This window comes from Leishmania martiniquensis, chromosome 13, assembly GCF_017916325.1.
Source record: "Leishmania martiniquensis isolate LSCM1 chromosome 13, whole genome shotgun sequence".
In the NCBI taxonomy this organism is placed as follows: Eukaryota; Euglenozoa; class Kinetoplastea; order Trypanosomatida; family Trypanosomatidae; genus Leishmania; species Leishmania martiniquensis.
The window spans coordinates 541,504-564,823 of NC_090148.1; the positions used below are offsets into that span (position 1 = coordinate 541,504).

General features: G+C 59.6%; 5 protein-coding genes across 5 annotated transcripts; all 5 read right to left on the reverse strand.

The window, feature by feature from the left end:
* Positions 1–1,426: 1,426 nt before the first annotated feature.
* On the reverse strand, positions 1,427–4,714 carry LSCM1_05968 (uncharacterized protein; the record flags this gene model as incomplete). Its single annotated transcript, XM_067323402.1, has 1 exon — positions 1,427–4,714. One exon carries the CDS (start codon positions 4,712–4,714, stop codon positions 1,427–1,429), a length of 3,288 nt encoding a protein of 1,095 aa, XP_067180353.1.
* Positions 4,715–6,651: 1,937 nt separating this feature from the next.
* On the reverse strand, positions 6,652–8,121 carry LSCM1_05969 (uncharacterized protein; the record flags this gene model as incomplete). The annotated part of the gene is made up of 1 exon (XM_067323403.1): positions 6,652–8,121. One exon carries the CDS (start codon positions 8,119–8,121, stop codon positions 6,652–6,654), a length of 1,470 nt encoding a protein of 489 aa, XP_067180354.1.
* Positions 8,122–9,935: 1,814 nt separating this feature from the next.
* LSCM1_05970 (uncharacterized protein) lies at positions 9,936–13,469 on the reverse strand (the record flags this gene model as incomplete). The annotated part of the gene is made up of 1 exon (XM_067323404.1): positions 9,936–13,469. The coding sequence occupies one exon, from the start codon at positions 13,467–13,469 to the stop codon at positions 9,936–9,938; it is 3,534 nt and encodes a 1,177-aa protein (XP_067180355.1).
* Positions 13,470–14,562: 1,093 nt separating this feature from the next.
* Positions 14,563–15,615, reverse strand: LSCM1_05971 (uncharacterized protein; the record flags this gene model as incomplete). Its single annotated transcript, XM_067323405.1, has 1 exon — positions 14,563–15,615. One exon carries the CDS (start codon positions 15,613–15,615, stop codon positions 14,563–14,565), a length of 1,053 nt encoding a protein of 350 aa, XP_067180356.1.
* A 3,484-nt stretch (positions 15,616–19,099) lies between these two features.
* LSCM1_05972 (uncharacterized protein) lies at positions 19,100–20,824 on the reverse strand (the record flags this gene model as incomplete). Its single annotated transcript, XM_067323406.1, has 1 exon — positions 19,100–20,824. The coding sequence occupies one exon, from the start codon at positions 20,822–20,824 to the stop codon at positions 19,100–19,102; it is 1,725 nt and encodes a 574-aa protein (XP_067180357.1).
* Between the last annotated feature and the right edge of the window lie 2,496 nt (positions 20,825–23,320).

A 23,320-nucleotide genomic window follows, 5' to 3' on the forward strand; every position in this document is an offset into this window, starting at 1 on the left:
CCACTCGGCTCCCCCTCACGCCCTGGCACCGGTCCATCGCGCGTGCAGGCACGACAGCAAGGCGCCGACTCCGTCAGCAGAGCGCGGCCCCCGTCTCGTACTCTGCCCACGCACCCACGCCGCGCACTCCCCCCTCCTCCCTATCCGAGTGGCGCAGACTCGCCGCACCACAGTGGGCGGCCGGGGCCGGGTCACATACGCCCGTGCCACGCCCGGCTCCGTACCCATCGTGTGGGTGGCGCAAGCGGGTGCACTGCCGCACAGCGCTCCGGCGCATGTAGCCGGCCGCGGTGCCGCTACCAGGGATGACTCGGGGCAGTTGGCAGGGCTAGAGAGAGGCAGAGAGAGGGGGGTGTGGGGAGGGGGCTGCTCGCCTTTCCCACTGAGCGGGTGGGGCTACTGGACCCCTTCCTGGGAGGCACCACTGTGTGGAGACCCTTCCTCTAGCCGTCAAGAGACGGATAGCGCAACCGAATCAAACGCAAAGAGCAGCGAAAAAAAAAATTACCCTGTTTTTGTTCTTTTCTTTGCGAATTTCGCCATGAAAATTTGCGTTTTTTTCGGTGATGTGTGTGTGTATGTGTGTCGGGGGAAGGGGGAGGGGAGAGGGCACCGCACCGCTTGTCCCTCGTCTCTCCGGAGCATTCGCTCTGCAGACGAAGACATATGTGTGCACACACGCGCACATAGAGACATATGCGTGTGCGTGTGCCCGTGTGTCTCGCACCGTACTCATGCGTCGCGTGAGGTGTCGTCGTCGCCTTCTCTATTCTGCTACGTTTTCGAGGTGTTCCCTTGTCTCTCTACCCTCGCCTCCACTTGCAGCGCATGCCCCGAGGTGGGGAGGAGCACATTTCTACCGGGCACATGACAGCCATGCGCTGTGCAGTGTATCACTGCGGCCACGTGCCCGAGAACACACATGTGCGTGTGTGCAAGTAAAGCGAAGAATGATGCGACCCGGCACGCCCACCTCAGATGTGGAGCCGATAAGAAAGCAGAGGGAGGTCCTCTCTAAAGCCAATCGCTAGCGCGGGCATACACTCACCTATGCAGAGAAAAAGGAGGGGCAACAGTCACTGAACGAAGAGACGATGCGTGTGTGCGTGCGGGGGGTGAGTGAGGGGATGTGAACAACAACAAAAAAGGCGCGACTGCCCATCCACACACTCGCATGGGCAAATATACTCTATTCCCAGACACGGTGCAGACGCTTCACCCCAACAAGTGGTCCTAAAGCACAGAAAAGGCGAAAAGAGAATCGCTCGGGGGCAATGTACGGTTCAGCGTCGTGCGCTGCTTCCATCACCGCCGTTTACCCTCCTCCCCGACACAAACACGCAAGAGCACACTTACCAACACACGCACGAGCACACCACCCGCCCATTCTCCTTCACCTTCGTCTCCCCTTACTGCGTAAAGGCCTTCACAGCAGGCCACCATTTTGTAAGGCGTACTGCCGCTCAGCGATGTCGCGCAAAGTGGGGAAGAGGTACTTTCGGAACACGAGGAAGCCAAGAGTGATCACCACCTCCGCGCCGATGTAGAAGAGCAGGTAAAACCAAAACTTCGCGGTCGACATCAGGTCGAACGCCTGGAAGTAAAAGCTCGTGTCGCCAAGGAGCGAGGGAATGAGGGAGTACATCAGAATGATGAGGAAGAACAGAAGCGCTGACAGGCCGACGCCGATCACTTGAAGCCACTGCCAGTAGCGGATCTGCAGCGCAAAACGGGTGAGAACGACCAGAATCAAGCCACTGAAGATGAGTGTGCCCGTCTCGCTGCCACTGTAGCGCTGATAGGCACCGTCTTGATGGACCAGCGTCGAGAAGGCAGCGTAAAATAGAATCACTGCCGTGGTGATCGACTCCATGAACCACCGCAGCAGCGTTATCACGTCCAGATACTCACCATGCGATAGGGGTGTGTACAGCTTTGGTCGCTCCATCAGGGCATCCTCTGGCAGGTCCTTCTCGAAGATGCCCATGAAGAAGGGTGGGATACTTGTCAGCAAGACGTTGTAAAATGCCAGCAGCCATCCATTAAATAGCGATTGCCCCGAAAAGCCTGTGTAAAAGGCGAAGATAAACTGCACTACCGACACCGTGATGTTCTTGTAGAAGCTGGCCAGAATGCAGTTGGCATTGCGAAAGAGCGCGTAGCGGCCGTGCACGGCACAGAGACGGCGCAGATGTTTGAAGCGTGGAATCGCGTAATCCGCGGCAAGGGCTGCCTGCGCGCCCTCCAGGCCGATAATACCGACACCAACACGCCCTTCCTGTATCATGGAGACGTCGTTGGCGCCGTCACCGATGGCCAGCGCTGTCTTGCCGGTCGACTTCTGAAACATGTTGACGACGTTTGCCTTCTGGATGGGCGTGAGGCGGCAGCAGACGGCGGAGTTCACCTGCTGGGAGACGCGCAGGAACTGGTCAAAGTAAAACTCCATCGCGATGTTCAGCGCCGGGCCGTCGACGACGAGGGTGCAGCGCCGCTCCTGAGGAGATCCCTTGAGGGCGAGGTGCTGTTCCACCACATCGAGATCGTGCCCGACGCGCTCAATCGCCTTCGGATCCGACGGGCTCAGGTGGCCGATGTCTATGTGGTCGATGAAGTCATTGCGCGGGTCGCAGAGGGTCGATGTTGCCGCGATCGTCACTGCGGTCTCGCGCTTGTCACCTGTGAGCATCCAAATGATGACACCGGCGCTCAAGAAAAAGGACAGCGTCTCCGCCACCTCATCCTGGAGCTTGTCCTCGATGGCGGTGACGCCGATGAGCCGCATGTCCTTCTCCATTTCCCAGCAGACTTTGTCAACCTTGGCGCTTCGATTGTGCAGGGCCTTGCCGGCATTCACGAATTCCTCGAGCCACGGGTCGAACTGACGCCGCGTGATCTCCCTGGCGCACACAAGCAGCGTGCGCAGCCCCAACGCCGACATCTCCGTCAGAGAGCTGTCGATTTTCTCCATGTGCCCCTGCACGTCTGGGGCGCGGCTCAGCTGAGGTTTGACAAAGCTGTCAGCCCCCTTATTGTACAGCATAATCTTCTTGGTGTCACTGTCCTCAACGATGATGCTCATCATCTTGCGTTCCGGCGTGAACTCGAGCGTGGCGAGGATGTTGTACAACTTGCGCGTGTCGTTGGGCATAAGGATCGTGATGGCCTTCGTCGTGCGGCTGATGAGGCGATACCCGGCCGCCGCAGCGGTCTCGACCAGCGCCACCTCGTCGGGAGAGCTGCCTTCGTAGAGCACACCAAAGTCTGCCGCATCGTCCGTGAAGGGCTGGACCGTGTTGCACAAGGCCAACGCGAGAAAGTACTCCTGCAGAGGCCCCAGCCCTTTCGACTTGTCCTCCTTGCGCAGGCGTGCGATAATTTGGTCCATGTTGTCGACGTCGATCGCAATGCCAAGAGCGTCGCCTCGCTTGAACTTCATGACGTTCTCCGTCAGCGTTCCAGTCTTGTCGCTGAAGATAAAGCGCACCATTGCCAGCTGCTCGTTGAGGTTTGACGTGTTCGGCTGGCAGTGCCGCCAGCAGTTGTTCATGTACTCCATCATGTGGCAGTCCACCCGCATCCACTGCGCCTGAATCACCTTACACAGCTCAATCGTGATGAACAACGAAATCGGCACGCAGTAGCTCAGCAAGATGAAGTAGGTCAAGTACCGGGATCCCCACAGGCGCCCATTCGTGTACATATCGATGAAGAAGACGAGGTACGGCGTGTTCCTGTGATTGCGGTTCCACGTGAGCGCCAGTAAGGTGACGATGAGGAGCATAATGTTCTGAAAGATGATGATGGCAATGATCAGGTAGTTCAGCTTGCGGTCAAGGTTCGACGACTTGGGCGGCTTCTCCTTCAAGTTGCGGAACAATTTTGTATCGACACCGGCATAGGCGACCATGCCCCAAACCCAGTCTGTGTTGCGCAACACGCAGCCGCGGTAGAGGAACTGATTCAGCGACAGGGCGTGCTCCTCGCCATTCAGCTCTAGGAGCCCGGTCCACGACAGCAGTCCCGGGTCCGGCACGCTTGTGTGCAACACAGCCTTGCTATTCATCACCGCCTCAACTTCACAGAGATGCCAGGTCGCCTCCAGCGCCTTGCGCGACTTCAGGCTTGTCTCGCCGTCCAGGTTGCATGTGTCAATGAACGCTTGTCCTTCCTCGACGGACGTGGCGAACATGACGACATCGGCACGCACCTCCTCACCGTTCTTGATGACCATGACGTCGCCAGCGTGGACCTCCTTGCTCTTCACGGAGACAAGTTCGCCGTTACGCAGCACCAGCGCCGCGATCGAGTTCGCGCGGTTGTCTGCCTGATGCCGCTTGATATCCTCTACGCCCTCTTTGATGAGCGCAACGACGAGTACAACGACCAGCGGCACGATCGACGTTGCCGGACTAATTGGGGCCACGCCCGGGACGAGGCTGAATATCATCGTGACGAGGAAATACACATTGCTCGCCCTTTTAAACTGAAACAAAAGGCCGAGCGGGAGGAACGTAAGGAATGTGTACTTCGACGTGCAAATGAAATTCGACGGATAGTGAAACGCGGCGTTCGACTCCGGATCGTTGAGGTACACGATCACCTCTGTGTCATCTTCCACGTCCGCCTCCGTGCAGCAAATTCTATTGCAGATCTTCCCTGGAAAGATGCTGGCGGGGAGGCACTTGCGCCAGCAAGGCGCTGTGACGGGCATGGTTACTTTGGCTCCTACAGGGTATATGTGAACCAAGCACACACATACGAGAAAAAAAAAACAGGCCGTAAGAGCACACCCGCAGACGCCGACGCGCGCGCTTCCAGGCAGAGAAAGGAAGAGAAGGCGGGGGTGGATGGCACAAGTAGCGCTAGGCCAACTCAACACTTCTCACGTCCGTCGCACACCGAAGCACAGCTCAAGAGGAGACGGTATGGGAGTAGGCGTCCTAAGAAGAAAACAAACAAAAAAAGGCCGACGTCGAGAGGGCAGTAGCACTGACACAAACGCGTACGCAGAGAGAGAGAGAAGCGAAATAAATTTATGCTAAGCTCGAGAAGACACACAAAAAGGTCCGTACCACCGCAAGTGGTACGAAAGAGAAAAATCGGGAGGGGGAGGGAACAACAACACCCAAGGCGAAGAAAAAGCAGGCGAACACCAAACCGTTAGTGTGCAAGGAAGAGTTCGGGTGAGAAGGGGAGAGGGGTTGGGGTAACGGTGGTGAAGAAAGTGCACTGGGTGCAGTCGCACGGCAATGACTGGCAGGATGGGGGGGAGGGGGCAAAAGGAGTAAAGCTTGAAAAAAAAGGGAAAAGGCCAAAGACAAGCGGAGAGGGTCGCGGCGTGTGTGTGTGTGTGTGTGTTTGGGGGGATATAAGGCGGGAAGGAAAGGCCAGCGCCAGAGAGGGAGGATAGGAACGGAGGCTCGAATGCACACCGAGAAGACGAAGAGACGGAGACCAGCTGCTCACATGCGAAACAAGGCGCGCATATACACACCAAACGGGAAAGCGAAAGAAAAAGAGCCACCGCAACAGACGCCAGCCACACACCATACCACACACACACACACACAGACGTCCTCGCCAGCAGCAGTAGCAGCCACCAAATATGTAGCTCGACGAATGCGAAACAGCCAGAGAGAGAGGGAGAGGGGGACTAGGAGAGCCGACGAGACAAGGATGCAGAGGGGGTCTCAGATCACACAATTACCACAGCAAGCAAAAGCAGCTCAATGCGAGCGCCAAAACAGCAGGCCCAATGTTTAGCGTAAATAAATGGAGGAAAGGAATGAGCAATGTGCGATGTGCGTTCCTGTTGTGTGTGCTTGTCAGAGGGCGACGGCCGTGAGAGGGAGCCCGGGTACAAGAATTCAGGTTAAGCGCGCACACGCGGGGGGGAGGGGACTTGAGCGGCGTGTGAAGATTGGTGAAGGGGGGGCGATGCGCTAACCCCGATTTGTTTGCAGAGAGAGAGTGCGTGACGCCAAAAGGGAGAAAAGACACAAAGCCGCAGCAGCAGCAGTCATTAAGCACTCTCTGATTGCCGTGCGTTTGTGTGATGAGGAGCAGAGGAGGTGAGATGTCAGGGGTGAGGTGAGGTGAGGTGAGTGAGTGAGATGCAGCGATAATGATTAACGGGATGAGGGAGGAGGTAAGAGGGTACCGGCCCCCGCCTTGCCATTCCTCCTCGATCTGCCTGCCCCGTGCCATATCGTTTCGTTTCCTGTGGAGCGAATCCTTCTAGCGTGCACTATTTCCCCTTATCGCTCTTCTTCAGCAGATGCATTGACCTCCTTGCTGGCAGTCACCATAAGACGACGGCCACGCCTCGTGCTGTCATCGCCTACTATCAGCCTGTTTTTTTTTTCCACTCCCCTTTGTTTCACCATGGCCGCCAGCACTGCGGCTGTGGCCGCCCATCGTGATCATCCGTTATTTGTGGAGCACCAAACTACCATCGTGCGCACTCCTGCGTGCACACCGGCGCCTACACAACACTGCGTCACCATATTAGCGTTGGCGCCTGCGCTATACAGCCGGGCCCTGTGCCGGCCGGAAACGGCTGAGGAAGCGCGCGGTAAAGAAAACGACGCCTGCCGCATACAACCGAAGTGCACCTATCCCACAATGCATGACAGCCTTTGCCCGGCATCACAGCTGCGCCCTCTGTGAGCTAGCATCGCTGCGCGGCACCACCTCGCTTGCCGGAATGCCGAGGAGCACCTGCAGCTCTGGATTGGCCGCGTACCACGAGACGCTCATTCCCGTCTCGGCGCACGGTACGGCGTGGTAGCCCTGCGTCACCGCCATGCGGCAGTTCTCTCTGTCGTCGTCGATTAGCACCATGTCCGTGCTAAGCCACTTTGGCAGCAGAAGCGTCGACCGGTTCTGCTGTCCGCCCAACATATCATCGCGGGGAGAGGAAGTTCGAGGAGGCGACGGAGAGACGCCGGTTTGCATGAAATCACCGACATCATCCGCGGCTTCAGCTCCAGTGTCGTCTGCTTGCTGCTTCTGTTGCTGCGGGGGCGACGGAGGAGTCTCACTCTTTCGCGAGCACTGCCCCTCGTCTCGCGCGTTGCGGCGCTGCTGCAGCTCTTGCAAGTGGTACATCTTCCCTGGTCCCGCCATCGACCGCGGCAAACACACAACATCCTCAGTGCTCGTGAGATACGAGCGAGTCGGTGGAAGAACTCGCGAGAGCAGGCACAGAACCGCCTCAGCGACGGACAGACACGTGGCCCGCTGATCTGCCGTCCCCTCTGTCAGGGAGCAGATCGCAAGCTCATGGCCCTGCCGGTTGACCGCCTCGCAGAACGCACCTAGAAAATCTGCGTCCACGAACAGCGCGCGTACCTCCGCCGCCGTCGCCGCCTGCGCCGCTAGAAGCGAGACAGTGCTGAGGGGGGAGCGGAGCAACGTTCCATCCAAGTCCAACACCACGAGTACAGGCGACACCACCGTCGCATAGGACGGCCCACTGCGTGGTCGCACATCTCGGTGGAGTAGCAGCCCCGCCATGATGCAGCTTTCCTCTGTAAGCTCAGCCTCGATCTGCGACAACGACTGACCGCCAAGCGCGGCTGCCAGTAGCAAGCAGACAGGGGAGCAGGCAGTGGGTAATAAAACAGTCGAATCAACGTACCTGTCCACGGCATCGCAAAGAGCGTCGATGGCGCTGGCGGCACCGACCCACCAGTTCGGTAGCAATGATGCCGTAATGTACTGCCACCACGGTGACACCTCGACGATCCCTGCACTCGCACTGCTGAGCGGGAACGGGAAGGCCGCCCTATCTGTTGTAGGCAGCGTTTCGGCATCGCCACAGAGGCCATCCCCTCCGGCTGTGGGACAAACGAGCGGGCAAAGCCGCGCAAGTTGGCTGATGAGGTGCTCGGAAGGGCTGCGCTCGGCTCGCTGCCGAGAGCACCGCTCCCCTTCATCTACCGTCTCCGACGTGAGGCTGCAGCGCTCCATCCATCGCGTGTGATGTGCGCTCCTGTAGCATCCAATGTCGGCAGCCGCCACCTCACCAATAACAAGCTTCGCAACAAAGCAGTACCACTCGCGCGCTACCTCAGACAACGTCGCACCGCCAGAGGTCGGGCATGCATCAACCATGGTCGTCGTGAGGGCTGCATTAATATATACATATATGTAAATAGCAACGCTGCACGTGCGCACTCGCTTCACGGCCGCAGACACACACGCATGACGGCGCAGGGCTCCAAAAAGATCACGAGCCACTGAACCCGTCCTTGTAGAGCGATGTTGCTGAGATTCGCCCCGCGGGCAAGACACTGAGATGACAAAAATGAAGGCCAGAGTCTGACGCAGCGGAGGGAAGGCTATGTCTGCGAATGAGCGTGCGATTGTGTCAACGTCTATGTGCGGTTGCCAAGAGCGGCTGAGTCTCCCTTTAGGGCCGAAGTGACGCTCTCAGTTACGACTGTTTTCGTAACTCCGCCCGGCGAGACAAAGCCGCCTCCCCAACCCCAACGCACGCACCTGAGCAGCGACAACATTTGGAGGGCCACAGGAAGAGGCGACAAGGACATGAGGAGGAGACGATGAGGACGAGCAACGCCCATATAGAAAAGTGCGAACGCCCAACGCACACGCAAGCTTCCGCGCTGCTCCCTGCAGAAATCGTCACGCGCTCTTCATGGCAACGGCACGAGACCGGGTGGCGGCGCCGAATGGAAGAAGCGAGCGAGCGGCGCACTCACTGGCTGATGTGAGGAGCTTTCGCAGCCGCGTTTGGAGCGAAGTTTTTTTCGTTGTTGTGTGGCCCTTTCACGGAAGTTCACCTCTTCGGCTGAAGATCAGCGGCCAATAGCACAGCGCTGTAAAAAAAGGGATGTCTGCCCACGGCACTGACGATACGCAAGAAGACGTATTTTCATTTGCTGCCCTTCCGCGTGCCTATTCGCTCCCGTACGTTACGAGCTCCCCCCCTCACGCCCTGGCACCGGTCCATCGCGCGTGCAGGCACGACAGCAAGGCGCCGACTCCGTCAGCAGAGCGCGGCCCCCGTCTCGTACTCTGCCCACGCACCCACGCCGCGCACTCCCCCCTCCTCCCCATCCGAGTGGCGCAGACTCGCCGCACCACAGTGGGCGGCCGGGGCCGGGTCACATACGCCCGTGCCACGCCCGGCTCCGTACCCATCGTGTGGGTGGCGCAAGCGGGTGCACTGCCGCACGGCGCTCCGGCGCATGTAGCCGGCCGCGGTGCCGCTACCAGGGATGACTCGGGGCAGTTGGCAGGGCTAGAGAGAGGCAGAGAGAGGGGGTGTGGGGAGGGGGCTGCTCGCCTTTCCCACTGAGCGGGTGGGGCTACTGGACCCCTTCCTGGGAGGCACCACTGTGTGGAGACCCTTCCCTCCCCCTCCCCACCCCCGTCGCCATCATCGCGGTGAGGAGACCAAGAGAAACACAGCCGACGGGAAGCCGTTCGGCAAGGTGTTGGTCAAGGCTTGAGATGTCGGTGATACGTCCAGAAAAGGAGCGCATCACGTCGAGGGGAAGGGGAGCACACACACAGCATGGGAGGAGCAAAGACTGGGCTCGAGCCAACGATGCGACCGCACAGTTCGAGACTCTTTACCTGAGGCCGAATTCGGTAAGCAACGAAAAGGCGGCGAGATGGAGAGGGGGTGGGGGGTACGCACCGATGCTTAAAACGGCAAAGGATCGGGAAGCAAGCAAACAAAAAATGAGCGAGAGAAGCAAGCCAACGATCCACACACACAGGGGCATCCACCAGCACACGGCGAGGCATAGTCGCCATGCAGCGGCTAATGACAAGTGCAGCGGAAGGGGGGAAGGCAAGCAGCAGTCAGGCTGCGCAGAGCGAGGAGGGAGTGAGGGGCGGGGAGAGAGAAACAATAAATGGAGAGGCGGATAGTGTTTTTGTGCGGCACCGCTGCCCATTTAGTGCGGCCCGCCGCGCAGCTTCGCTAGGATAATGCGGTTCTGCTCCTCGAGCCTCGCATTCTGTGCCTGTATGCGGGCGAGCTCTGTTGCCACCACCGCGTACGCGTCAGGCATGGCGCTCTGTTCACCAGCGGCGGAGGATGCCCTGTTAGCGTTGGCAAGCGCACTCTCACCGGAGCGCCGGACCTGGCGCAGCTGCAGCTGCACCGCTACTGTCGTGAGGAGGGCCGAAAGTTCGTCGAGGTCCGCTTCCTCAGCGGCGCCAAAGGACGCGTCGCTCGCGGATTCCGGCAAGTCGCTATGGTCCAGCAACTCCTTCAAGTGCAGAAGAGATTCTCGAAGGTGGCGGGCCTGTACGGTAAACTGCTCCGTCGTCGTTGAGGTGCTGCTGCTATTCGGGCCACAGGGTTGCTTCGCAGCATCCGACGGTCGCTCTTCCTGCTGCGAAAATACCGAGAGAAAAGGCGGCTTTGCCTCACCGCCGCCAGTGGAACTGCGCATGACGAGATCCTCTGGGTCCTGTGGCAGCCGAGCAGGGGCGCGCTGTGCGTCCCGCCGCTGTTGCGGGCTGTCGGGGCACGCGGCAGGCCCACCAGCACCTGCTCTTTCGAAGGATGCCGAGGTGCCGCCGTTTCGGGGACTTGCGCCCGCCGCGGCCGCTACCCCGGCGCGCAGCACCTGCGAGTCCACAGTCAGCTCTGAGACATCCACCGCCGAGGCAGCCGAGTTCGAGGCGGTCGGAAGGTTCGACGGCGCCTCCGCTTCACGATCGCGAAGCGCGTACGATGGCGCTAGCGCACCGTCGTCCTGAGGCGAGGGCACGCTTCTCTCTGTGGCCGTGATGGTAGAAGGCTGGGAGTGCCGAGAGGGGCCTGCCGAACGTGGGGTGCGCGTGTGCTCGCCCGCCTGGCTGTCGCGCTTCTGGCGTGCGTAAAAGCCGGTCAGCTCCTCAAAGCGGTCGCTGAGTTCGCGACTAGACGGGGCGCATGCGGATGTGGTGCGGCGCTGCCTGCGTGTATTCGATGTTGCCTTCGACACGGCAGCTGCTTTGGTGGAGAGAACACGCGGGGTGCGCGCGGGCCGCAACCGCGCCGTGTGAGGGGTGCGCGATGATGACAGAGGTGCTGGTGCTGTCGATGGCGACGGAGCTACGCCGCTCTTTTCGGCAACCTCTTTAGGTGGTGGGAGAAGTCTCTCCGAATGGTTGCGAAGCTCTGCCGACCGATGCAACGGCCCTAGCTTGTACAAGTCGAAACCGCCTGGCCAAAGCGTCCACACAAGCAGCTCCGCGTTCTCCTTGTCTGCGGCAGTGCACATGGCGCGCACCGGATTCGCAACAGTGCACGTGGCGACGAGTGAGGGGCAGTCGCCGTTCATCTGCCACGCCGAGAGGCTAGACCCGCGGCAAACTGTCACGATATCTGGTCGATGCCTCGCCACGGTCGCCACCACACACACCTTCGCCTCACTATCCGTCGTTACAGTCGTCGTGGCGGTCGGCTCTGGGAGCGGCTTGACGACCCATTGCGATGCACCCTTCCACTGCACATATGCGGAGGTGGCCACCCCGGCCACAACGAGGCCGCCCCGGAAGGGGATCACGCAGTGGATGGCATCCGTATGGGTGTACAATGCCGACGTGGATGCGCGATCAGCAGCTGACGCGCTGCTGTCGAGAGCGGTGATGGACGCGCGCTGCACTGCCACAACTCGGTCCGCGTCCGCGGCTCTGGGCGCAGACCCCGGGGAGGCCTTATCGCCGCCGCTAAACACAACTACAGCGTGCGTGTCAGCGGGCACCGAGGTGGGGCCCCTGTTATGCATCCTCTCCAGATGGAGAACGCGGCCGCCCTTGCCGCTGCCGTCCTTTGACGTCTGCGTCCAGCAGCATCTAAAGCAGCGAAGCCGCAGGCCCGAGGACCCACTCGCCCCAGTCACCGCCGCCGACGTCGTCAGCGCGTACACAATATCGCCAGTGGGAGAGCTGGAAAGACTGAGAATGCTCTCGTTGGCGTCCATAGTAGCACTGCCCAGCTCGGCTGGCGTTCCCGATGTAACACCGTAAGCGACGAGGGCATGATGCACCGTGTCGAAAAGCACCACCACACCAGTTGCAGGGTGCAGCGTCGCACAGGTGGAGGGGTTGCCAAACGCGTTAATCAGCGTGCAGCCAGGGGGGCAAACAAACATCAACGCCTGCGGGGTCCACCAGCACCAGTACTCGGCATTTAAATACCAAACTTCCGCAGGCTCCGCAGGCCCCAAGGGGGGCGGGGTGAAGACGGAAATGCGGCGCATGCTCATCCGTTGCGTGCCCGTCTTTGGCTCCATCGAGTGAAAGGAGACCGCGCTGCCCTGGTGAAAGAGGGCCAGCACCCCGTTGCCTGCACGGACTCCGCATGTAAAGACAGTAGTATCGCTCGCGAGAGCCGCCGCCGTCGCCGCATTCTCGTGCACGTCCTTCGCTGCACTGCTCTCATCGATGCCGCCGCCACCACCACTGCCGGTAGAGGCGGTGGCAGCGAGGCCGTCGTGCCACTTCACCTTTCCCTGAAACTCCCACGTCTCGGCATGGAAGAGGCGGGCGATGGCACCCGTCAGTACGAGGCTCTCCTTTCCCACGCCGCACAGCGCTGTGGCGGATGGCACCTTGCAGTCCATCCACCGCATCACAGACCCCGTAGAGCTGCTGAAGGCCACGAGAAATCCGCTGCTGGTCAGCGCGAGGTAAGCCTCCTCACGCTCCACCGGGCTTGCCACGCAGCACATATACTCAGCGTCGTGCAGCTCTTCCACAGTGCTGCAGTGGCGGCTCAGCACCATCAGGCGATTGCGCTCTCTCTGCTTGGGTGCTTGACCGTCAGTCGATGTCTCAGCGCTACCAACATCGGCAGCAGCCGCGCATTGGACGCTAAACAGGCCGACCTTGCCGGCGGTGCAGGCCGCGAATGAGAGGTCGAATGCAAGGCTGCACATGCTGCGCAGAGGCCCTATGGCACCACGCCAGAGCAGCGCCTTTGTGTCTATGCTCCAGAGCGAGAGCCGGTGCGGCGTTTGGTCGGATGGTCGGCTATGCAGCAGCGACGAGAATGCCAAGTAGTTTACCCCCTCCCTGAAAAGAAAGGTGGCACCGTAGGTGCAGTCGCCCGTGATCGAGCGCGGCAGCTTTGCTTCCTCTGTCAGCGCAGGGCTCGTGAGGGAGGTCACGTAGAGGCCGTGGTGGGCTGTGCCGACGCACATGACGTCCTTCTCAGGGTGGCCGGCTACAAAGCTGATGCATTCGCACGGCGAGGCGAGGAAACACAAGCGCATCGAATATCTCCAGCGCGCCTCCGCAGGGATGCTGCCCGGATGCTCTGTCATCACGTCGACAAGGGCAACGCAGTTGTCTGTGGCGGCGTACACGACATAGCGACCGCGGTAGGCTGTGCAACACCTCAAGGACGAAGTGACGGCGTGGCCAACGCTCCAAATCGGTAGCGCACCTGGAGGTGATGCAGACGCGCGTGGCGATGATGACAACTCCTCCATCGCAGCATCAAGGCAACTTTGTGTGTACGTGCTTGTTACTGTCAGCGACGAGGTCGAGAATGGAAGAGACAGAAGGGGAGAAGAAGAGCACTGGAGAAGCAGTTGCCCCCGCCCTTTGCGCGTGCGTGTGCACGTTTTTTTTTGCTTGCGTGGTTTTTCTTTTGTGCTGCTTTGGTGCTCGACGCGCTTTCGGCGCGGGATGCTGCGAGAGAAACAGAGGGGGGGAGAAGGGCAGGCGGGCAGGGAGCGATGAAGGTCGATCTATCGATTCGATAAGGGGATCCACCATGTCAAGGCGAATGGCGGTGACGACTTCGACGGGGGGGCGAGGGCGGTGTGTATGGGGGAGGGGGGGCTGAGGAGGCTCACTCGGAGGTTTCAGAGGAGCACATGCATGTTCCTCTCTCCGTACGGCAACGCCGTACGGTCATACCGCGTCGCACTAGCAGAGCATGGCCATGGATGAAGCTAGCATGGCAGCTGAACCGCATGAGCTTCGCAGCCCCTTTCGCGTGTGCGCCTACTCGCCTGTGCTACGTGGCCCATCAGCACGCCTTCCCCCCTCCTCCTTCTACCGGCGACTCCGATGTGGTGTAAGTACTCTTTTCGCCTATCGTTTTCGCGCTTTTACATGCACGAGGCAACGCGGGGTGGACACGAGAGAGTGGGAGAGAAGAGGCAGACTTCACCTCCTCCCCTGCCAATGCACACAAATCAAAGCGGTAAATCAGGTGGCGGTGGTGGCGTGTGTGGGGGTGCGGGAGAGCCACACGTTCATCCGCCGCGAACAACAGAACAGCCAACGAGAACAGCAGCGAGTAGCCACGCTCGTCGACGTGCCCGCCCTTAGGGGTTGGCAAGAGACGTGTTGCCCTCTTCTCCTGAGAAGACCCCACGGAGATGCGACGAGGGAGCGGACAAGATCAGCGGTGACGGGGAAGGACGGAGAGGGGGGTGGCGGCGTGCCACGTGCAGTGACTATGACGTGATCCGGTGGGAGGAGGAAGAGGAGAGAGAGAGAGGGACGAGTATCCTTCCCACGCACGCACCGGCGCCTTTCTTCCCTCTATCCTCCGCTGCGCCTCTGTCCCTCTTACAGAACCTCGCGCATCGCACACGCGGCCGCATCATCGGAGTCCAGAAACCGCTCGAAGCGGCGTCGCGCGGCGTTCACGTTGAGGCGGTGCAGCTCCACGCTCACCTTCGGGTCCACCGACACGACCAGCACGTGCGTGCACTCCGTGAACGGACACAAAAGCGCCGTGAACGTCTCCGTGGCAATGCTCAGCCCGCCAAGACTGGTTGTATTGTTCATGCAGCTCAGCTTAAAGTGCTTCACCGTCTCGCTCACCTCCGTCGTGCGCAGCTCCCCGTCGCCTTGCAAAAACAGCGCCGCAGAGCCATCGACGGCAGTCTTGCGGCTGATGTGCGTCAGGCACAAAAACGTACTCCGCTCGTACAGCGCCACCTCGGCAGCGTCGCATGCAATCGCGATGCCGCGCATCGTCTCCATCAGCACGTCTCGGTGCGGCACTAGAGAACGCACGACCGAGCTGTAGGCTAAGTAGAGCGAATCAGACCAGATGCTGGTGCCAAAGAACTCAATGTCCATGCCATCGCCGGCCTCGATCGCGTTCAGGATCTCTTGCTTGCGCGCCTGGAAGATTTCCTCGCGGACATCTTTGTGAATGAGATCGATTTTGTGCAGGAGCACGAACACCTTTGCCTTGGGGCTGTACTGGCGAATAAAACGCATCGCTTCGCGGAAGTACTCTAGCATCTCCGGCAATTTCCAGTCCGTCGTCGCGCTGCTGGCCTCGCCACCAGCACCACCGACTCCGCCATGGCTGTCACGGCACATGCTGTTGATATCAAACACAAACAGCATCACGCCGACGTAGCGGAAGATGTACTCCTTCTGGCGATTGAGGTACTCCGTGACGTAGCGATGCTGGCCGCCGCAGTCCCAAAGGTTCAAAAAGAGGTTGCGCAGTATGTGTACCTGACTCTGATCGAGCGAGATGGTGATGCCGAGCCGCAGCGCATCGCGAGGAAGGTAGTTGTCGAAGATGATGCTGCGCATGCACGTCTTTCCGGCACCGCCAGGCCCCATGAGGAGCAGCTTTTGCATTTGTTTTTGGTCCATATCGTACGTGTGTGTGTGTGCCTTCACACCGACACTAACGCAGAGCAAGAGAGAGGAAAGAACAGAAAGCAAACCGAAAACGGGACGCTCGTCCACGACTGGCAGAGCGTCTACGTATGGATGCGTCCGCTAAGGCGCCACAGAGGACGGGAAAGTAAGGGTGCGCCTGCACGATAGACAACGGCAGAGACCGAGAAAAAACAACGGATCACATGAACACGGCAGCAGAGCTGTGGATAACGACGCGGATCCGAGCGCGGCGCTTCCCCACCGCATGTATGCGTGTATGCTTGGGCGTATGTGCCGCGCATCGTAGACGCGGGCGAGAGGAGGGCAGGAGAGAGGGGAGGCAGAGAAGCGGGAAGCGATCGATGACGGAAATGGCGCGGAGATGTGGGAAAGGTCGTCAGGGAGAGAAAGGGGTGGGGGGTGGGGAGAGGAGGCCAGCACGCGATGCGCAAGCTTGCAACCCACCTTTTCTACCTTGGTTCCTCTCACTGTCGCGACGACGCACGACGGCGAACGGCTCCAATGCAGCAAACGCGCCCAGCGGCGCAGCGAGGGAGATGCGGACGACAAAGTTGGTGGGATGCAATGGAATAGGTCGGGACGGTAAGAGTTTACAGCAGGGTGCTGCCCAACAGATTTCCCATCGCTCAACATCCGCGCCGCTCTTTCCTACCGCCCCTCCCTCCTCCACGCCCCCCCCACACAACCCACCACTGGGACTATCCTCTGCTGTGTGCGTCGTCGAGCAGGCGAATGTGCCGCCCCTCCGTCTACACCCCACCACTTACGCCTGCCTCGTTTTGTCGTAAACGTTTTCGATCTCCTTCGGCTATCGGTCTTCGCACGCGTGTGTGGCGGTCCGCGCCGCGGATACATACGCGAAGAAAAAAACTGCTCACGAGAAAAAAATGCAACACAAAGACGTGAAGGCGAGCGGAAGGAAAACAAAAGGGACGCAGAACGCTAAAAAAATGCCTCAAACGGAAAAGGGCAACGCGCAGGAAAAGACACTTCGGCAACCTTCGCCCTCCCCCTCCCCCCCCACACACTCAGATTCGAAATAATGTCGAACAACATGAGCGCCAGGGGGAAAAGGGGGGCATAAGCAAGGCCGATACGGCATCTCCTTTCCTTTACTGCCCTTCAGCGTGCCTATTCGCTTCCGTGCGTTACCAGCACACACCCGTTCTGTCCTCAGCCGCACGCCCCGTCAGCCGAGCGCGGCCCCCGTCTCGTACTCTGCCCACGCACCCACGCCGCGCACTCCCCCCTCCTCCCCATCCGAGTGGCGCAGACTCGCCGCACCACAGTGGGCGGCCGGGGCCGGGTCACATACGCCCGTGCCACGCCCGGCTCCGTACCCATCGTGTGGGTGGCGCAAGCGGGTGCACTGCCGCACGGCGCTCCGGCGCATGTAGCCGGCCGCGGTGCCGCTACCAGGGATGACTCGGGGCAGTTGGCAGGGCTAGAGAGAGGCAGAGAGAGGGGGGTGTGGGGAGGGGGCTGCTCGCCTTTCCCACTGAGCGGGTGGGGCTACTGAACCCCCCTCCCGTCACACAAAGTGGGGGCGGGACGCTGGACGCATGGAGGTGAGCAGCGTCACTGAGGAAGCCGGAGAGGAAGAAGAGTGAAGAAGACGTGGGGGAGCGCCAACGAGCCACACAGTTAAGCTGAAAAAGCGAAGGGCAACGGAGGACGCACAGGTGAGGCTGAGAGGGAAAGAAGCGCCGGCAGAAGAGGTGACAGCGGCGACAAAAATGGTGAATGGTCAACACCTCAAAATAGGACAGAGAATTGGGCCTCGACCTGAGCAGAATCTTTGCAGTGGGAGTGGGGAGTGGGATGGGCGCACAACAAATGGAAGCGGTGCGTGTCCGTCAGAAGGCGCCGGGGAGGAGAGGGGAGCGGTACAAGCAGCGGCCGCCCCAGCGCATTCCTCGCAACTGTCCGTCTTATGCCTTTGAAGTGGGAATGCATGGGTGGGGGCAAGGGGGAGTGAGGGGAGTAGCGACAGCTCCACATGGGCGTGCTCCGGCACAGTCTTGGTTACGCATTCCCAAGACCTTTGGCAGAGAACAGAAGACAACGACGGAGCAGGTCTGCGGTGAGCAGCCCACGATACACACAGGGAAGCAGCAGAGAGGGGGAAGGTAATGCAGAAGAAGACACAGGGGCACAGCAAAGAGAAAGATGCGCAGCCAAACGCCCGGGTGAGAGGCCGAGCGTGAATGCGCAGAAGGAAAGGAGAGGAAGTCTTCTGCGCCAGCGCGTGACGAGAACGGCGCATACACGCGCATAAGAGCGCCAGCACGTTCCCTTTTTCTTTGTTTCCCTCACTGTTGTGCGAGCGGTGCGGCATGCACGACACGCACGTCCTCTCGTGTGCAAGGCGGGGAAGAGGTGCTTCAGCTTGTGCAGAGGCGTCGAGAAGGCGCTCAGGCATCACCGTGCACGCGCAACCCTTGCGCGCGGGCAGCGGTACGTGATCTGTTCACCCGCCACGTTACCTCAACTTTCTGGGGGGGAGCCATCGGGCACGCCGCCTCGCTCCGGCGTGGGATAAGACGCACCCAGCAAAGCTAGACGCAATGCACCGGAAACCGCCACGACACAGAAGACCAGCCTACCGCTGAATCGCGCGGTCGATCCGGGCGCCCGCAGAGGGGGTAATGGGGAAAGAGATAGTCTACACCCATGGCGTGGCGTTGCCGTCCAAACACAGGCGTGCACATGCACTTCGGCGGCGAAGGCAAGGTAAAAAGGCGTCCAGATTTGAAGACTGTATGTCTGACGCCACAGGCACTTGCTCGACTGCTTACACAGATATATCCGTCAAGCCGGCCTACAGAAAAGCGTAGGAGAGGTAGGAGGGGCGCCGGAAGGCGACAGACAAGGTGAGGAACACGGGAAAGGGCGTGCGAGCCACAAACGCACAGGTGAAGAGCGCACACATCCATTTGCTTTGCCTCCTTTGCCCAATGCACCCGTTCAGCGACGTGCGTGTCGACCGATAGATGCACGCACAGCCGCACAGCCCACCAACACCTGTCGCACCACGCCTGCGGCGTGGGAAAAAGTGTGTGTGTGTGGTCTGGGCACACGCCGCAGTATTCCTCCAGGGGCTGCGAGCCGCGGCATCCCATAATGTGCTGTGGAGACGCTCCACACCCGGGCCTGGATGCGGCACTCGATGGCGCGCTTCGGGGTGCCGGCGGTGCAGTGCGCAGAGGAGCGCCCACATACAAACGAAACAAACAAAAAACACCACCGGGCAGTGCTCAGAAGATCCAGACGCACCCAACACACAGCCGACCCGCGAATTGGCGGAGGTACCGTCGGAAACGAAAGACGGAGAGCCACACCAAAACAAAGCCGCAGAAGACGAGAGGAGAACGCACGCGGTGCTTCCGTGCTCACCTTCGTGACCGTCCCCGCCGCAGCAGCGCCTCCTCTTTTCCTCTCTTCCAGCGATGGCTTAATAGAAGTAGGAGGCATATGGAAAGCGAATATCTGGACACGAGTAGTCGCTCTCATCGTACCCCTCGTACTGCTCAAAGGACGGCCTCTTTGCCTCACCGGACACCACCATCACGGCGCCGCGGTTATCGTCGATACCACAGTAGTTGGGGGCCGAGAAGACTGTCACAACGCGGTCGTTGTGCGTCCAGAAGTACCCATCCATCGCCACCTGGTGCGCACGGCAGATGAAATCAAAGTTGTTGCTGGTGCAGAAGGCGTTCGAGGCGGCAGGGCCAAAGTCCCAGCCGCATCCGCGCGAGCTCGTGGCGAAGAGACCGGCGCCATTGCACGGGTCGGACCAGAGAAGGCCGTCTACAATATCGCGCAACTCCCTTGACAGTTCGTCGGTGCTGTATGCGTGGCGATCGATGCCTCCGATCTCATCCACCTTCTCCAAGCCTGGCGAGAGGCCGCCGTGAGCCACAAAGAAGCGCATATGCAGCGTGTGCACAACCGCAGCCAGAGGCAGGTCGAGGAAAACTCTATTCACGGCAGTCCACACCGCCGCGCCGGCCGCCGCGCCGAGCGACGCCGTCGCCTCTGTCAGGAAGCCGTACACGCGCGACGTCTTCTCCTCCTCGTGGTTGCCGCGCGTCAGATACACCAGCGTTGGGTATTCCACCTTCAGCGCCAGCAGCAGCAGCACCACCTCGAGGCTATGCGGGCCGCGGTCCACGTAGTCGCCCATGAACAGAAAGCGGCGGTCGCGGCCGTCCGTGTTGCATCGGCGCCGGTCATACTGCTGGCACAGCACACTTGTGTAGAGGTCCTGGAACTGGCCGTGGATGTCGCCCACCACCACCAGCGTGTCGTGCGCCAGCACCTCCAGCTCCAGCAGCGTGGGCTCCTTCACCAGCACCTCCGTCGCCGCGGCACACAGCTTCATGATGTAGTCCTCGTTAAAGAAGCTCGCCTGCGTGTACTCGCCGTCCGCCCTCTGCGATACCGCTGGGGCATCGATGTCGCCGCACTTGCCACGGTGTAGCAGCCACTCGATCAGCGGCACGAACTCGCCGCTTTGTGGTGGGGTGTCGAAGAAGCGCTTATCATCCCTCATTTCGCCGTTGCTGGATGAGAGCGGCTTAACCTTCTCCAGATCATCAGGGCATGACGAGGAGCTCTCCGAAATGCCCAATGGGGTGCCTGTGCCGCAGCTGTAGTGACTCTTCTCGAATGCGAGCACGATAGGGGACAGCACCTCGGTGTGGTTATCGAGCGCCTTCAGGAGGCAGCTCTGGGCCGTCCACGTCGGGACGGCCTGTGCCAGCCCTGAGCACGTGCTGATGTCGCAAAGACCGTTCGAATCCTCGAGGCAACCCTTGTCGCACGTGACCTGTATCGAAGGCAACTCTACCAGGGAAGGTGTCTGCGGCGACTCCTCAGGCGGCGGCGCCTCAGGACCACTGCTTCGAGCCGCGTAGGGGCTAGTCGCGGGCTCGATGCTGCTGTCTGCCGCGGGGTGAGAGGTGACGCCCGGAGTGCGGTGGCTGAGGTTGGCTGGGCCATTCACCACTTTCACCTGCACCGCAGGAGCACCATCGGTGAATGCCGCGGATACCGCGGCATTGGCGCTAACGCTTGAGTTCATGGGCGAAGTCTCAATGCACGCGGAACGCAAGATGGACCCTTCCCTTAACGAGTCGCCGCCCCCTTCCGTCTGCCGCGACATATTCAGCTGCATTGTTTTTCCTTCACGCAGCGGCTTCACACCGTAAGAAACTACCCAGCGTCTTCTGTATGCTCAGCGTCACGCGCGTGTATAATAATAAGTACAAATGGAGAAAGTAGACGGAAGGGTGACGGCAAGAGGGAAAAAAAAAGAATGCCCACGAAGACTGGAAAAAGAGGGCGGAGGGGGAGAGAAAGAGAGATACGAAAACACGCAACAGCGAACCACGCGAGATGGAAGGAAAATATGCCGAGAGAAAAGGGGTCGAGATTCGCTTAGAAAGCTGAAACAGAGACGGGTGAGCGAGCGCGCACGCACTTGGAGGGTGAAAACGGGACCAGATTTGAATCAGCCGACACGGAAGGGAAAAAACGGGCGCGGTGAGCTCTGGCATGCAGCACAGAAAATGACCACAGACACACACACACGCGCGAAGAAAAGCGACTCAGAAGAGCGAAGACAGAGAGTCGATCGACTCAAAGAAAAAAGGGGGAAGAGAGGAAATACGTCAAGAGAAAGGAGCCCCGAATCGAAGCGGGCCACTCAACGCGTCGGCCCGCGCAGCCGCTCTTCCCTTTTTTACACAAAAAACACCACCTTTCCTCTGCGGTGCGTGGGCAGGACGTTTGGCGATCAGCTTCCAGTACGCTTCTCTGCTTTATTTGTGATCTGGTCGGCGTTCCAAAGAAAAGCAGCGCGAAAAGAGTCGCTTTAGCGGCAACGACGAGCGACGAATGGCGGTGGCGAAGTCTCTTCCCTTTCACCGCGAGGACGTGTGCTCGTGCAGCAGACAAATGGTGAACTGTGCAGGCGACACGTAATTTGTATATGTTTATTTTTGAGTGCGACTTGCGTAAGTCCGCTATAGAAAAAAAGGGGGAAAAGGCAGGCCCGCGAGGCGAGGGGAAGGAGCAGTCTTTGCCTGTGCCCCTCTGTTGCTGCTTGTCTGTGTGAATCGACGTGCGGCAAGTGAAATGCGCTGCAGAATTCAAAGAGGGAAAGAGGAGGAGAGAGAGGCAAAAAGAAAAAATGAAGAGCCTCCCTCTAAGGCGCGAAAAGAAAAAGATACACAGAAGCAGATGGTTTCCCCTTTTCTTGCGAAAACGAGGCTAGTCAAGAAAGCCGAGAGTAGCTGAGTGGTGCTTCTTTCTCCACGCTGTTTGGCTGATGCAGGTGCTAGCGAGGTTCGGAGAGTGGAGGAAATAGAGAAGTGAGAGAGAGACGGGAGTCAGCACACCACAGGCAATCGCTCACGCCACTGCAGATGCCCGTCACGGTAGGAATTCAATCGAAATCACTGGCACACGCGCTTGGGCAAGCTTCTCTTTCTGTGTTGGTGCTTTCCACTATTTCTCGATTTCACCGTCCCCCTTTCTGGCGCCTTGTCGTCGAACCTTCGTGAGCCTTCCGTCCTCCTTTAAGAGCCTGGTCAGTTCACGCGCTAGCTGTGGTGCAGCAGACGAAAAGAAAGGAGGAGAGAGGCGAGCTAAAAAAAAGGGAGGGAGGGCAGATGCTGCGAAGCACACCGGCGTCAGAGAACAAGCCAAGGCGCCACGAGCGCACTCAAATAGAGGTGCCGCTCTGGAAGACCACCAGCGCTGCCAAAGAGTTACGTCAAAACTGCTGTCGGTGAGGATGAAGCGAGTGGAAAGAGAGAGAGAGCTGTGCGTGCTACCTTAATATGCTGTGTCCTTCTACTCTGCTTGCAGCTGATAGAGATAAGAGACACCAGCCGAGCGAGCGACCAGACTGAAACGAAAATATGAGGAGTGGAGTGTGTGGTGGGTGATAAGGAGGGATACGCACCTGCAGAACGGTGTGTGTGGGGGGGGGGAAGGCAGTGAAAAGAGAGGGGAAAGGACACCGACGTCGGTTCGAGGCGTGCGTGTGCTCAATTCTTCTGTCTTTTCTGTTTTTTTTTTGTGGTTGCCCCAGGAGTTGCGAGTGAAGAGGAGAGGAGAGAAGCGCTTCTGCGTGCGGTGCCCAACGAAGTGCTTAAGGCCAAAGGAAACGCCGCACACACACGCACACACACACACGCACGCACAAAAGGGGAGAGGGCGTACGCTCGATGTACACTGAGGGGCACACGGAAGAGACGGCGGTGAAGGGAGAAGAGGAAGCGCAGCCGGGGAGAAGCGCACCTGAGAAACGTAAGAGCGAACAACAACAGCAAAAGAAAAAAAGAAGGATGGGTAAATTCGCGCACGTGCACAGAGTCGACACGAAACGGAGCGCCTCACCCACTCAATGCCGATCGGGAAGCCTATTGTAAATAAGAATGGCCTTACTTGAGATAAAAATAAGAAGAGGGAGGAGAGCACTACACAGGAAAAGGAGCGATGGGGGGAGGGAGACGAGGGGAGGGGGTGACGATGTAGAGAGCGAAGCCGCTTTAAATGAGCTTGCGGAGGCTGCACAGCGAAAAGAGGGAGAGGGAGAGAGGGCCGCGCGGACCCCACAGTAATTTCCGTTCGGTCCCTTACACTGCCGGGGTTGCCTGTTGTG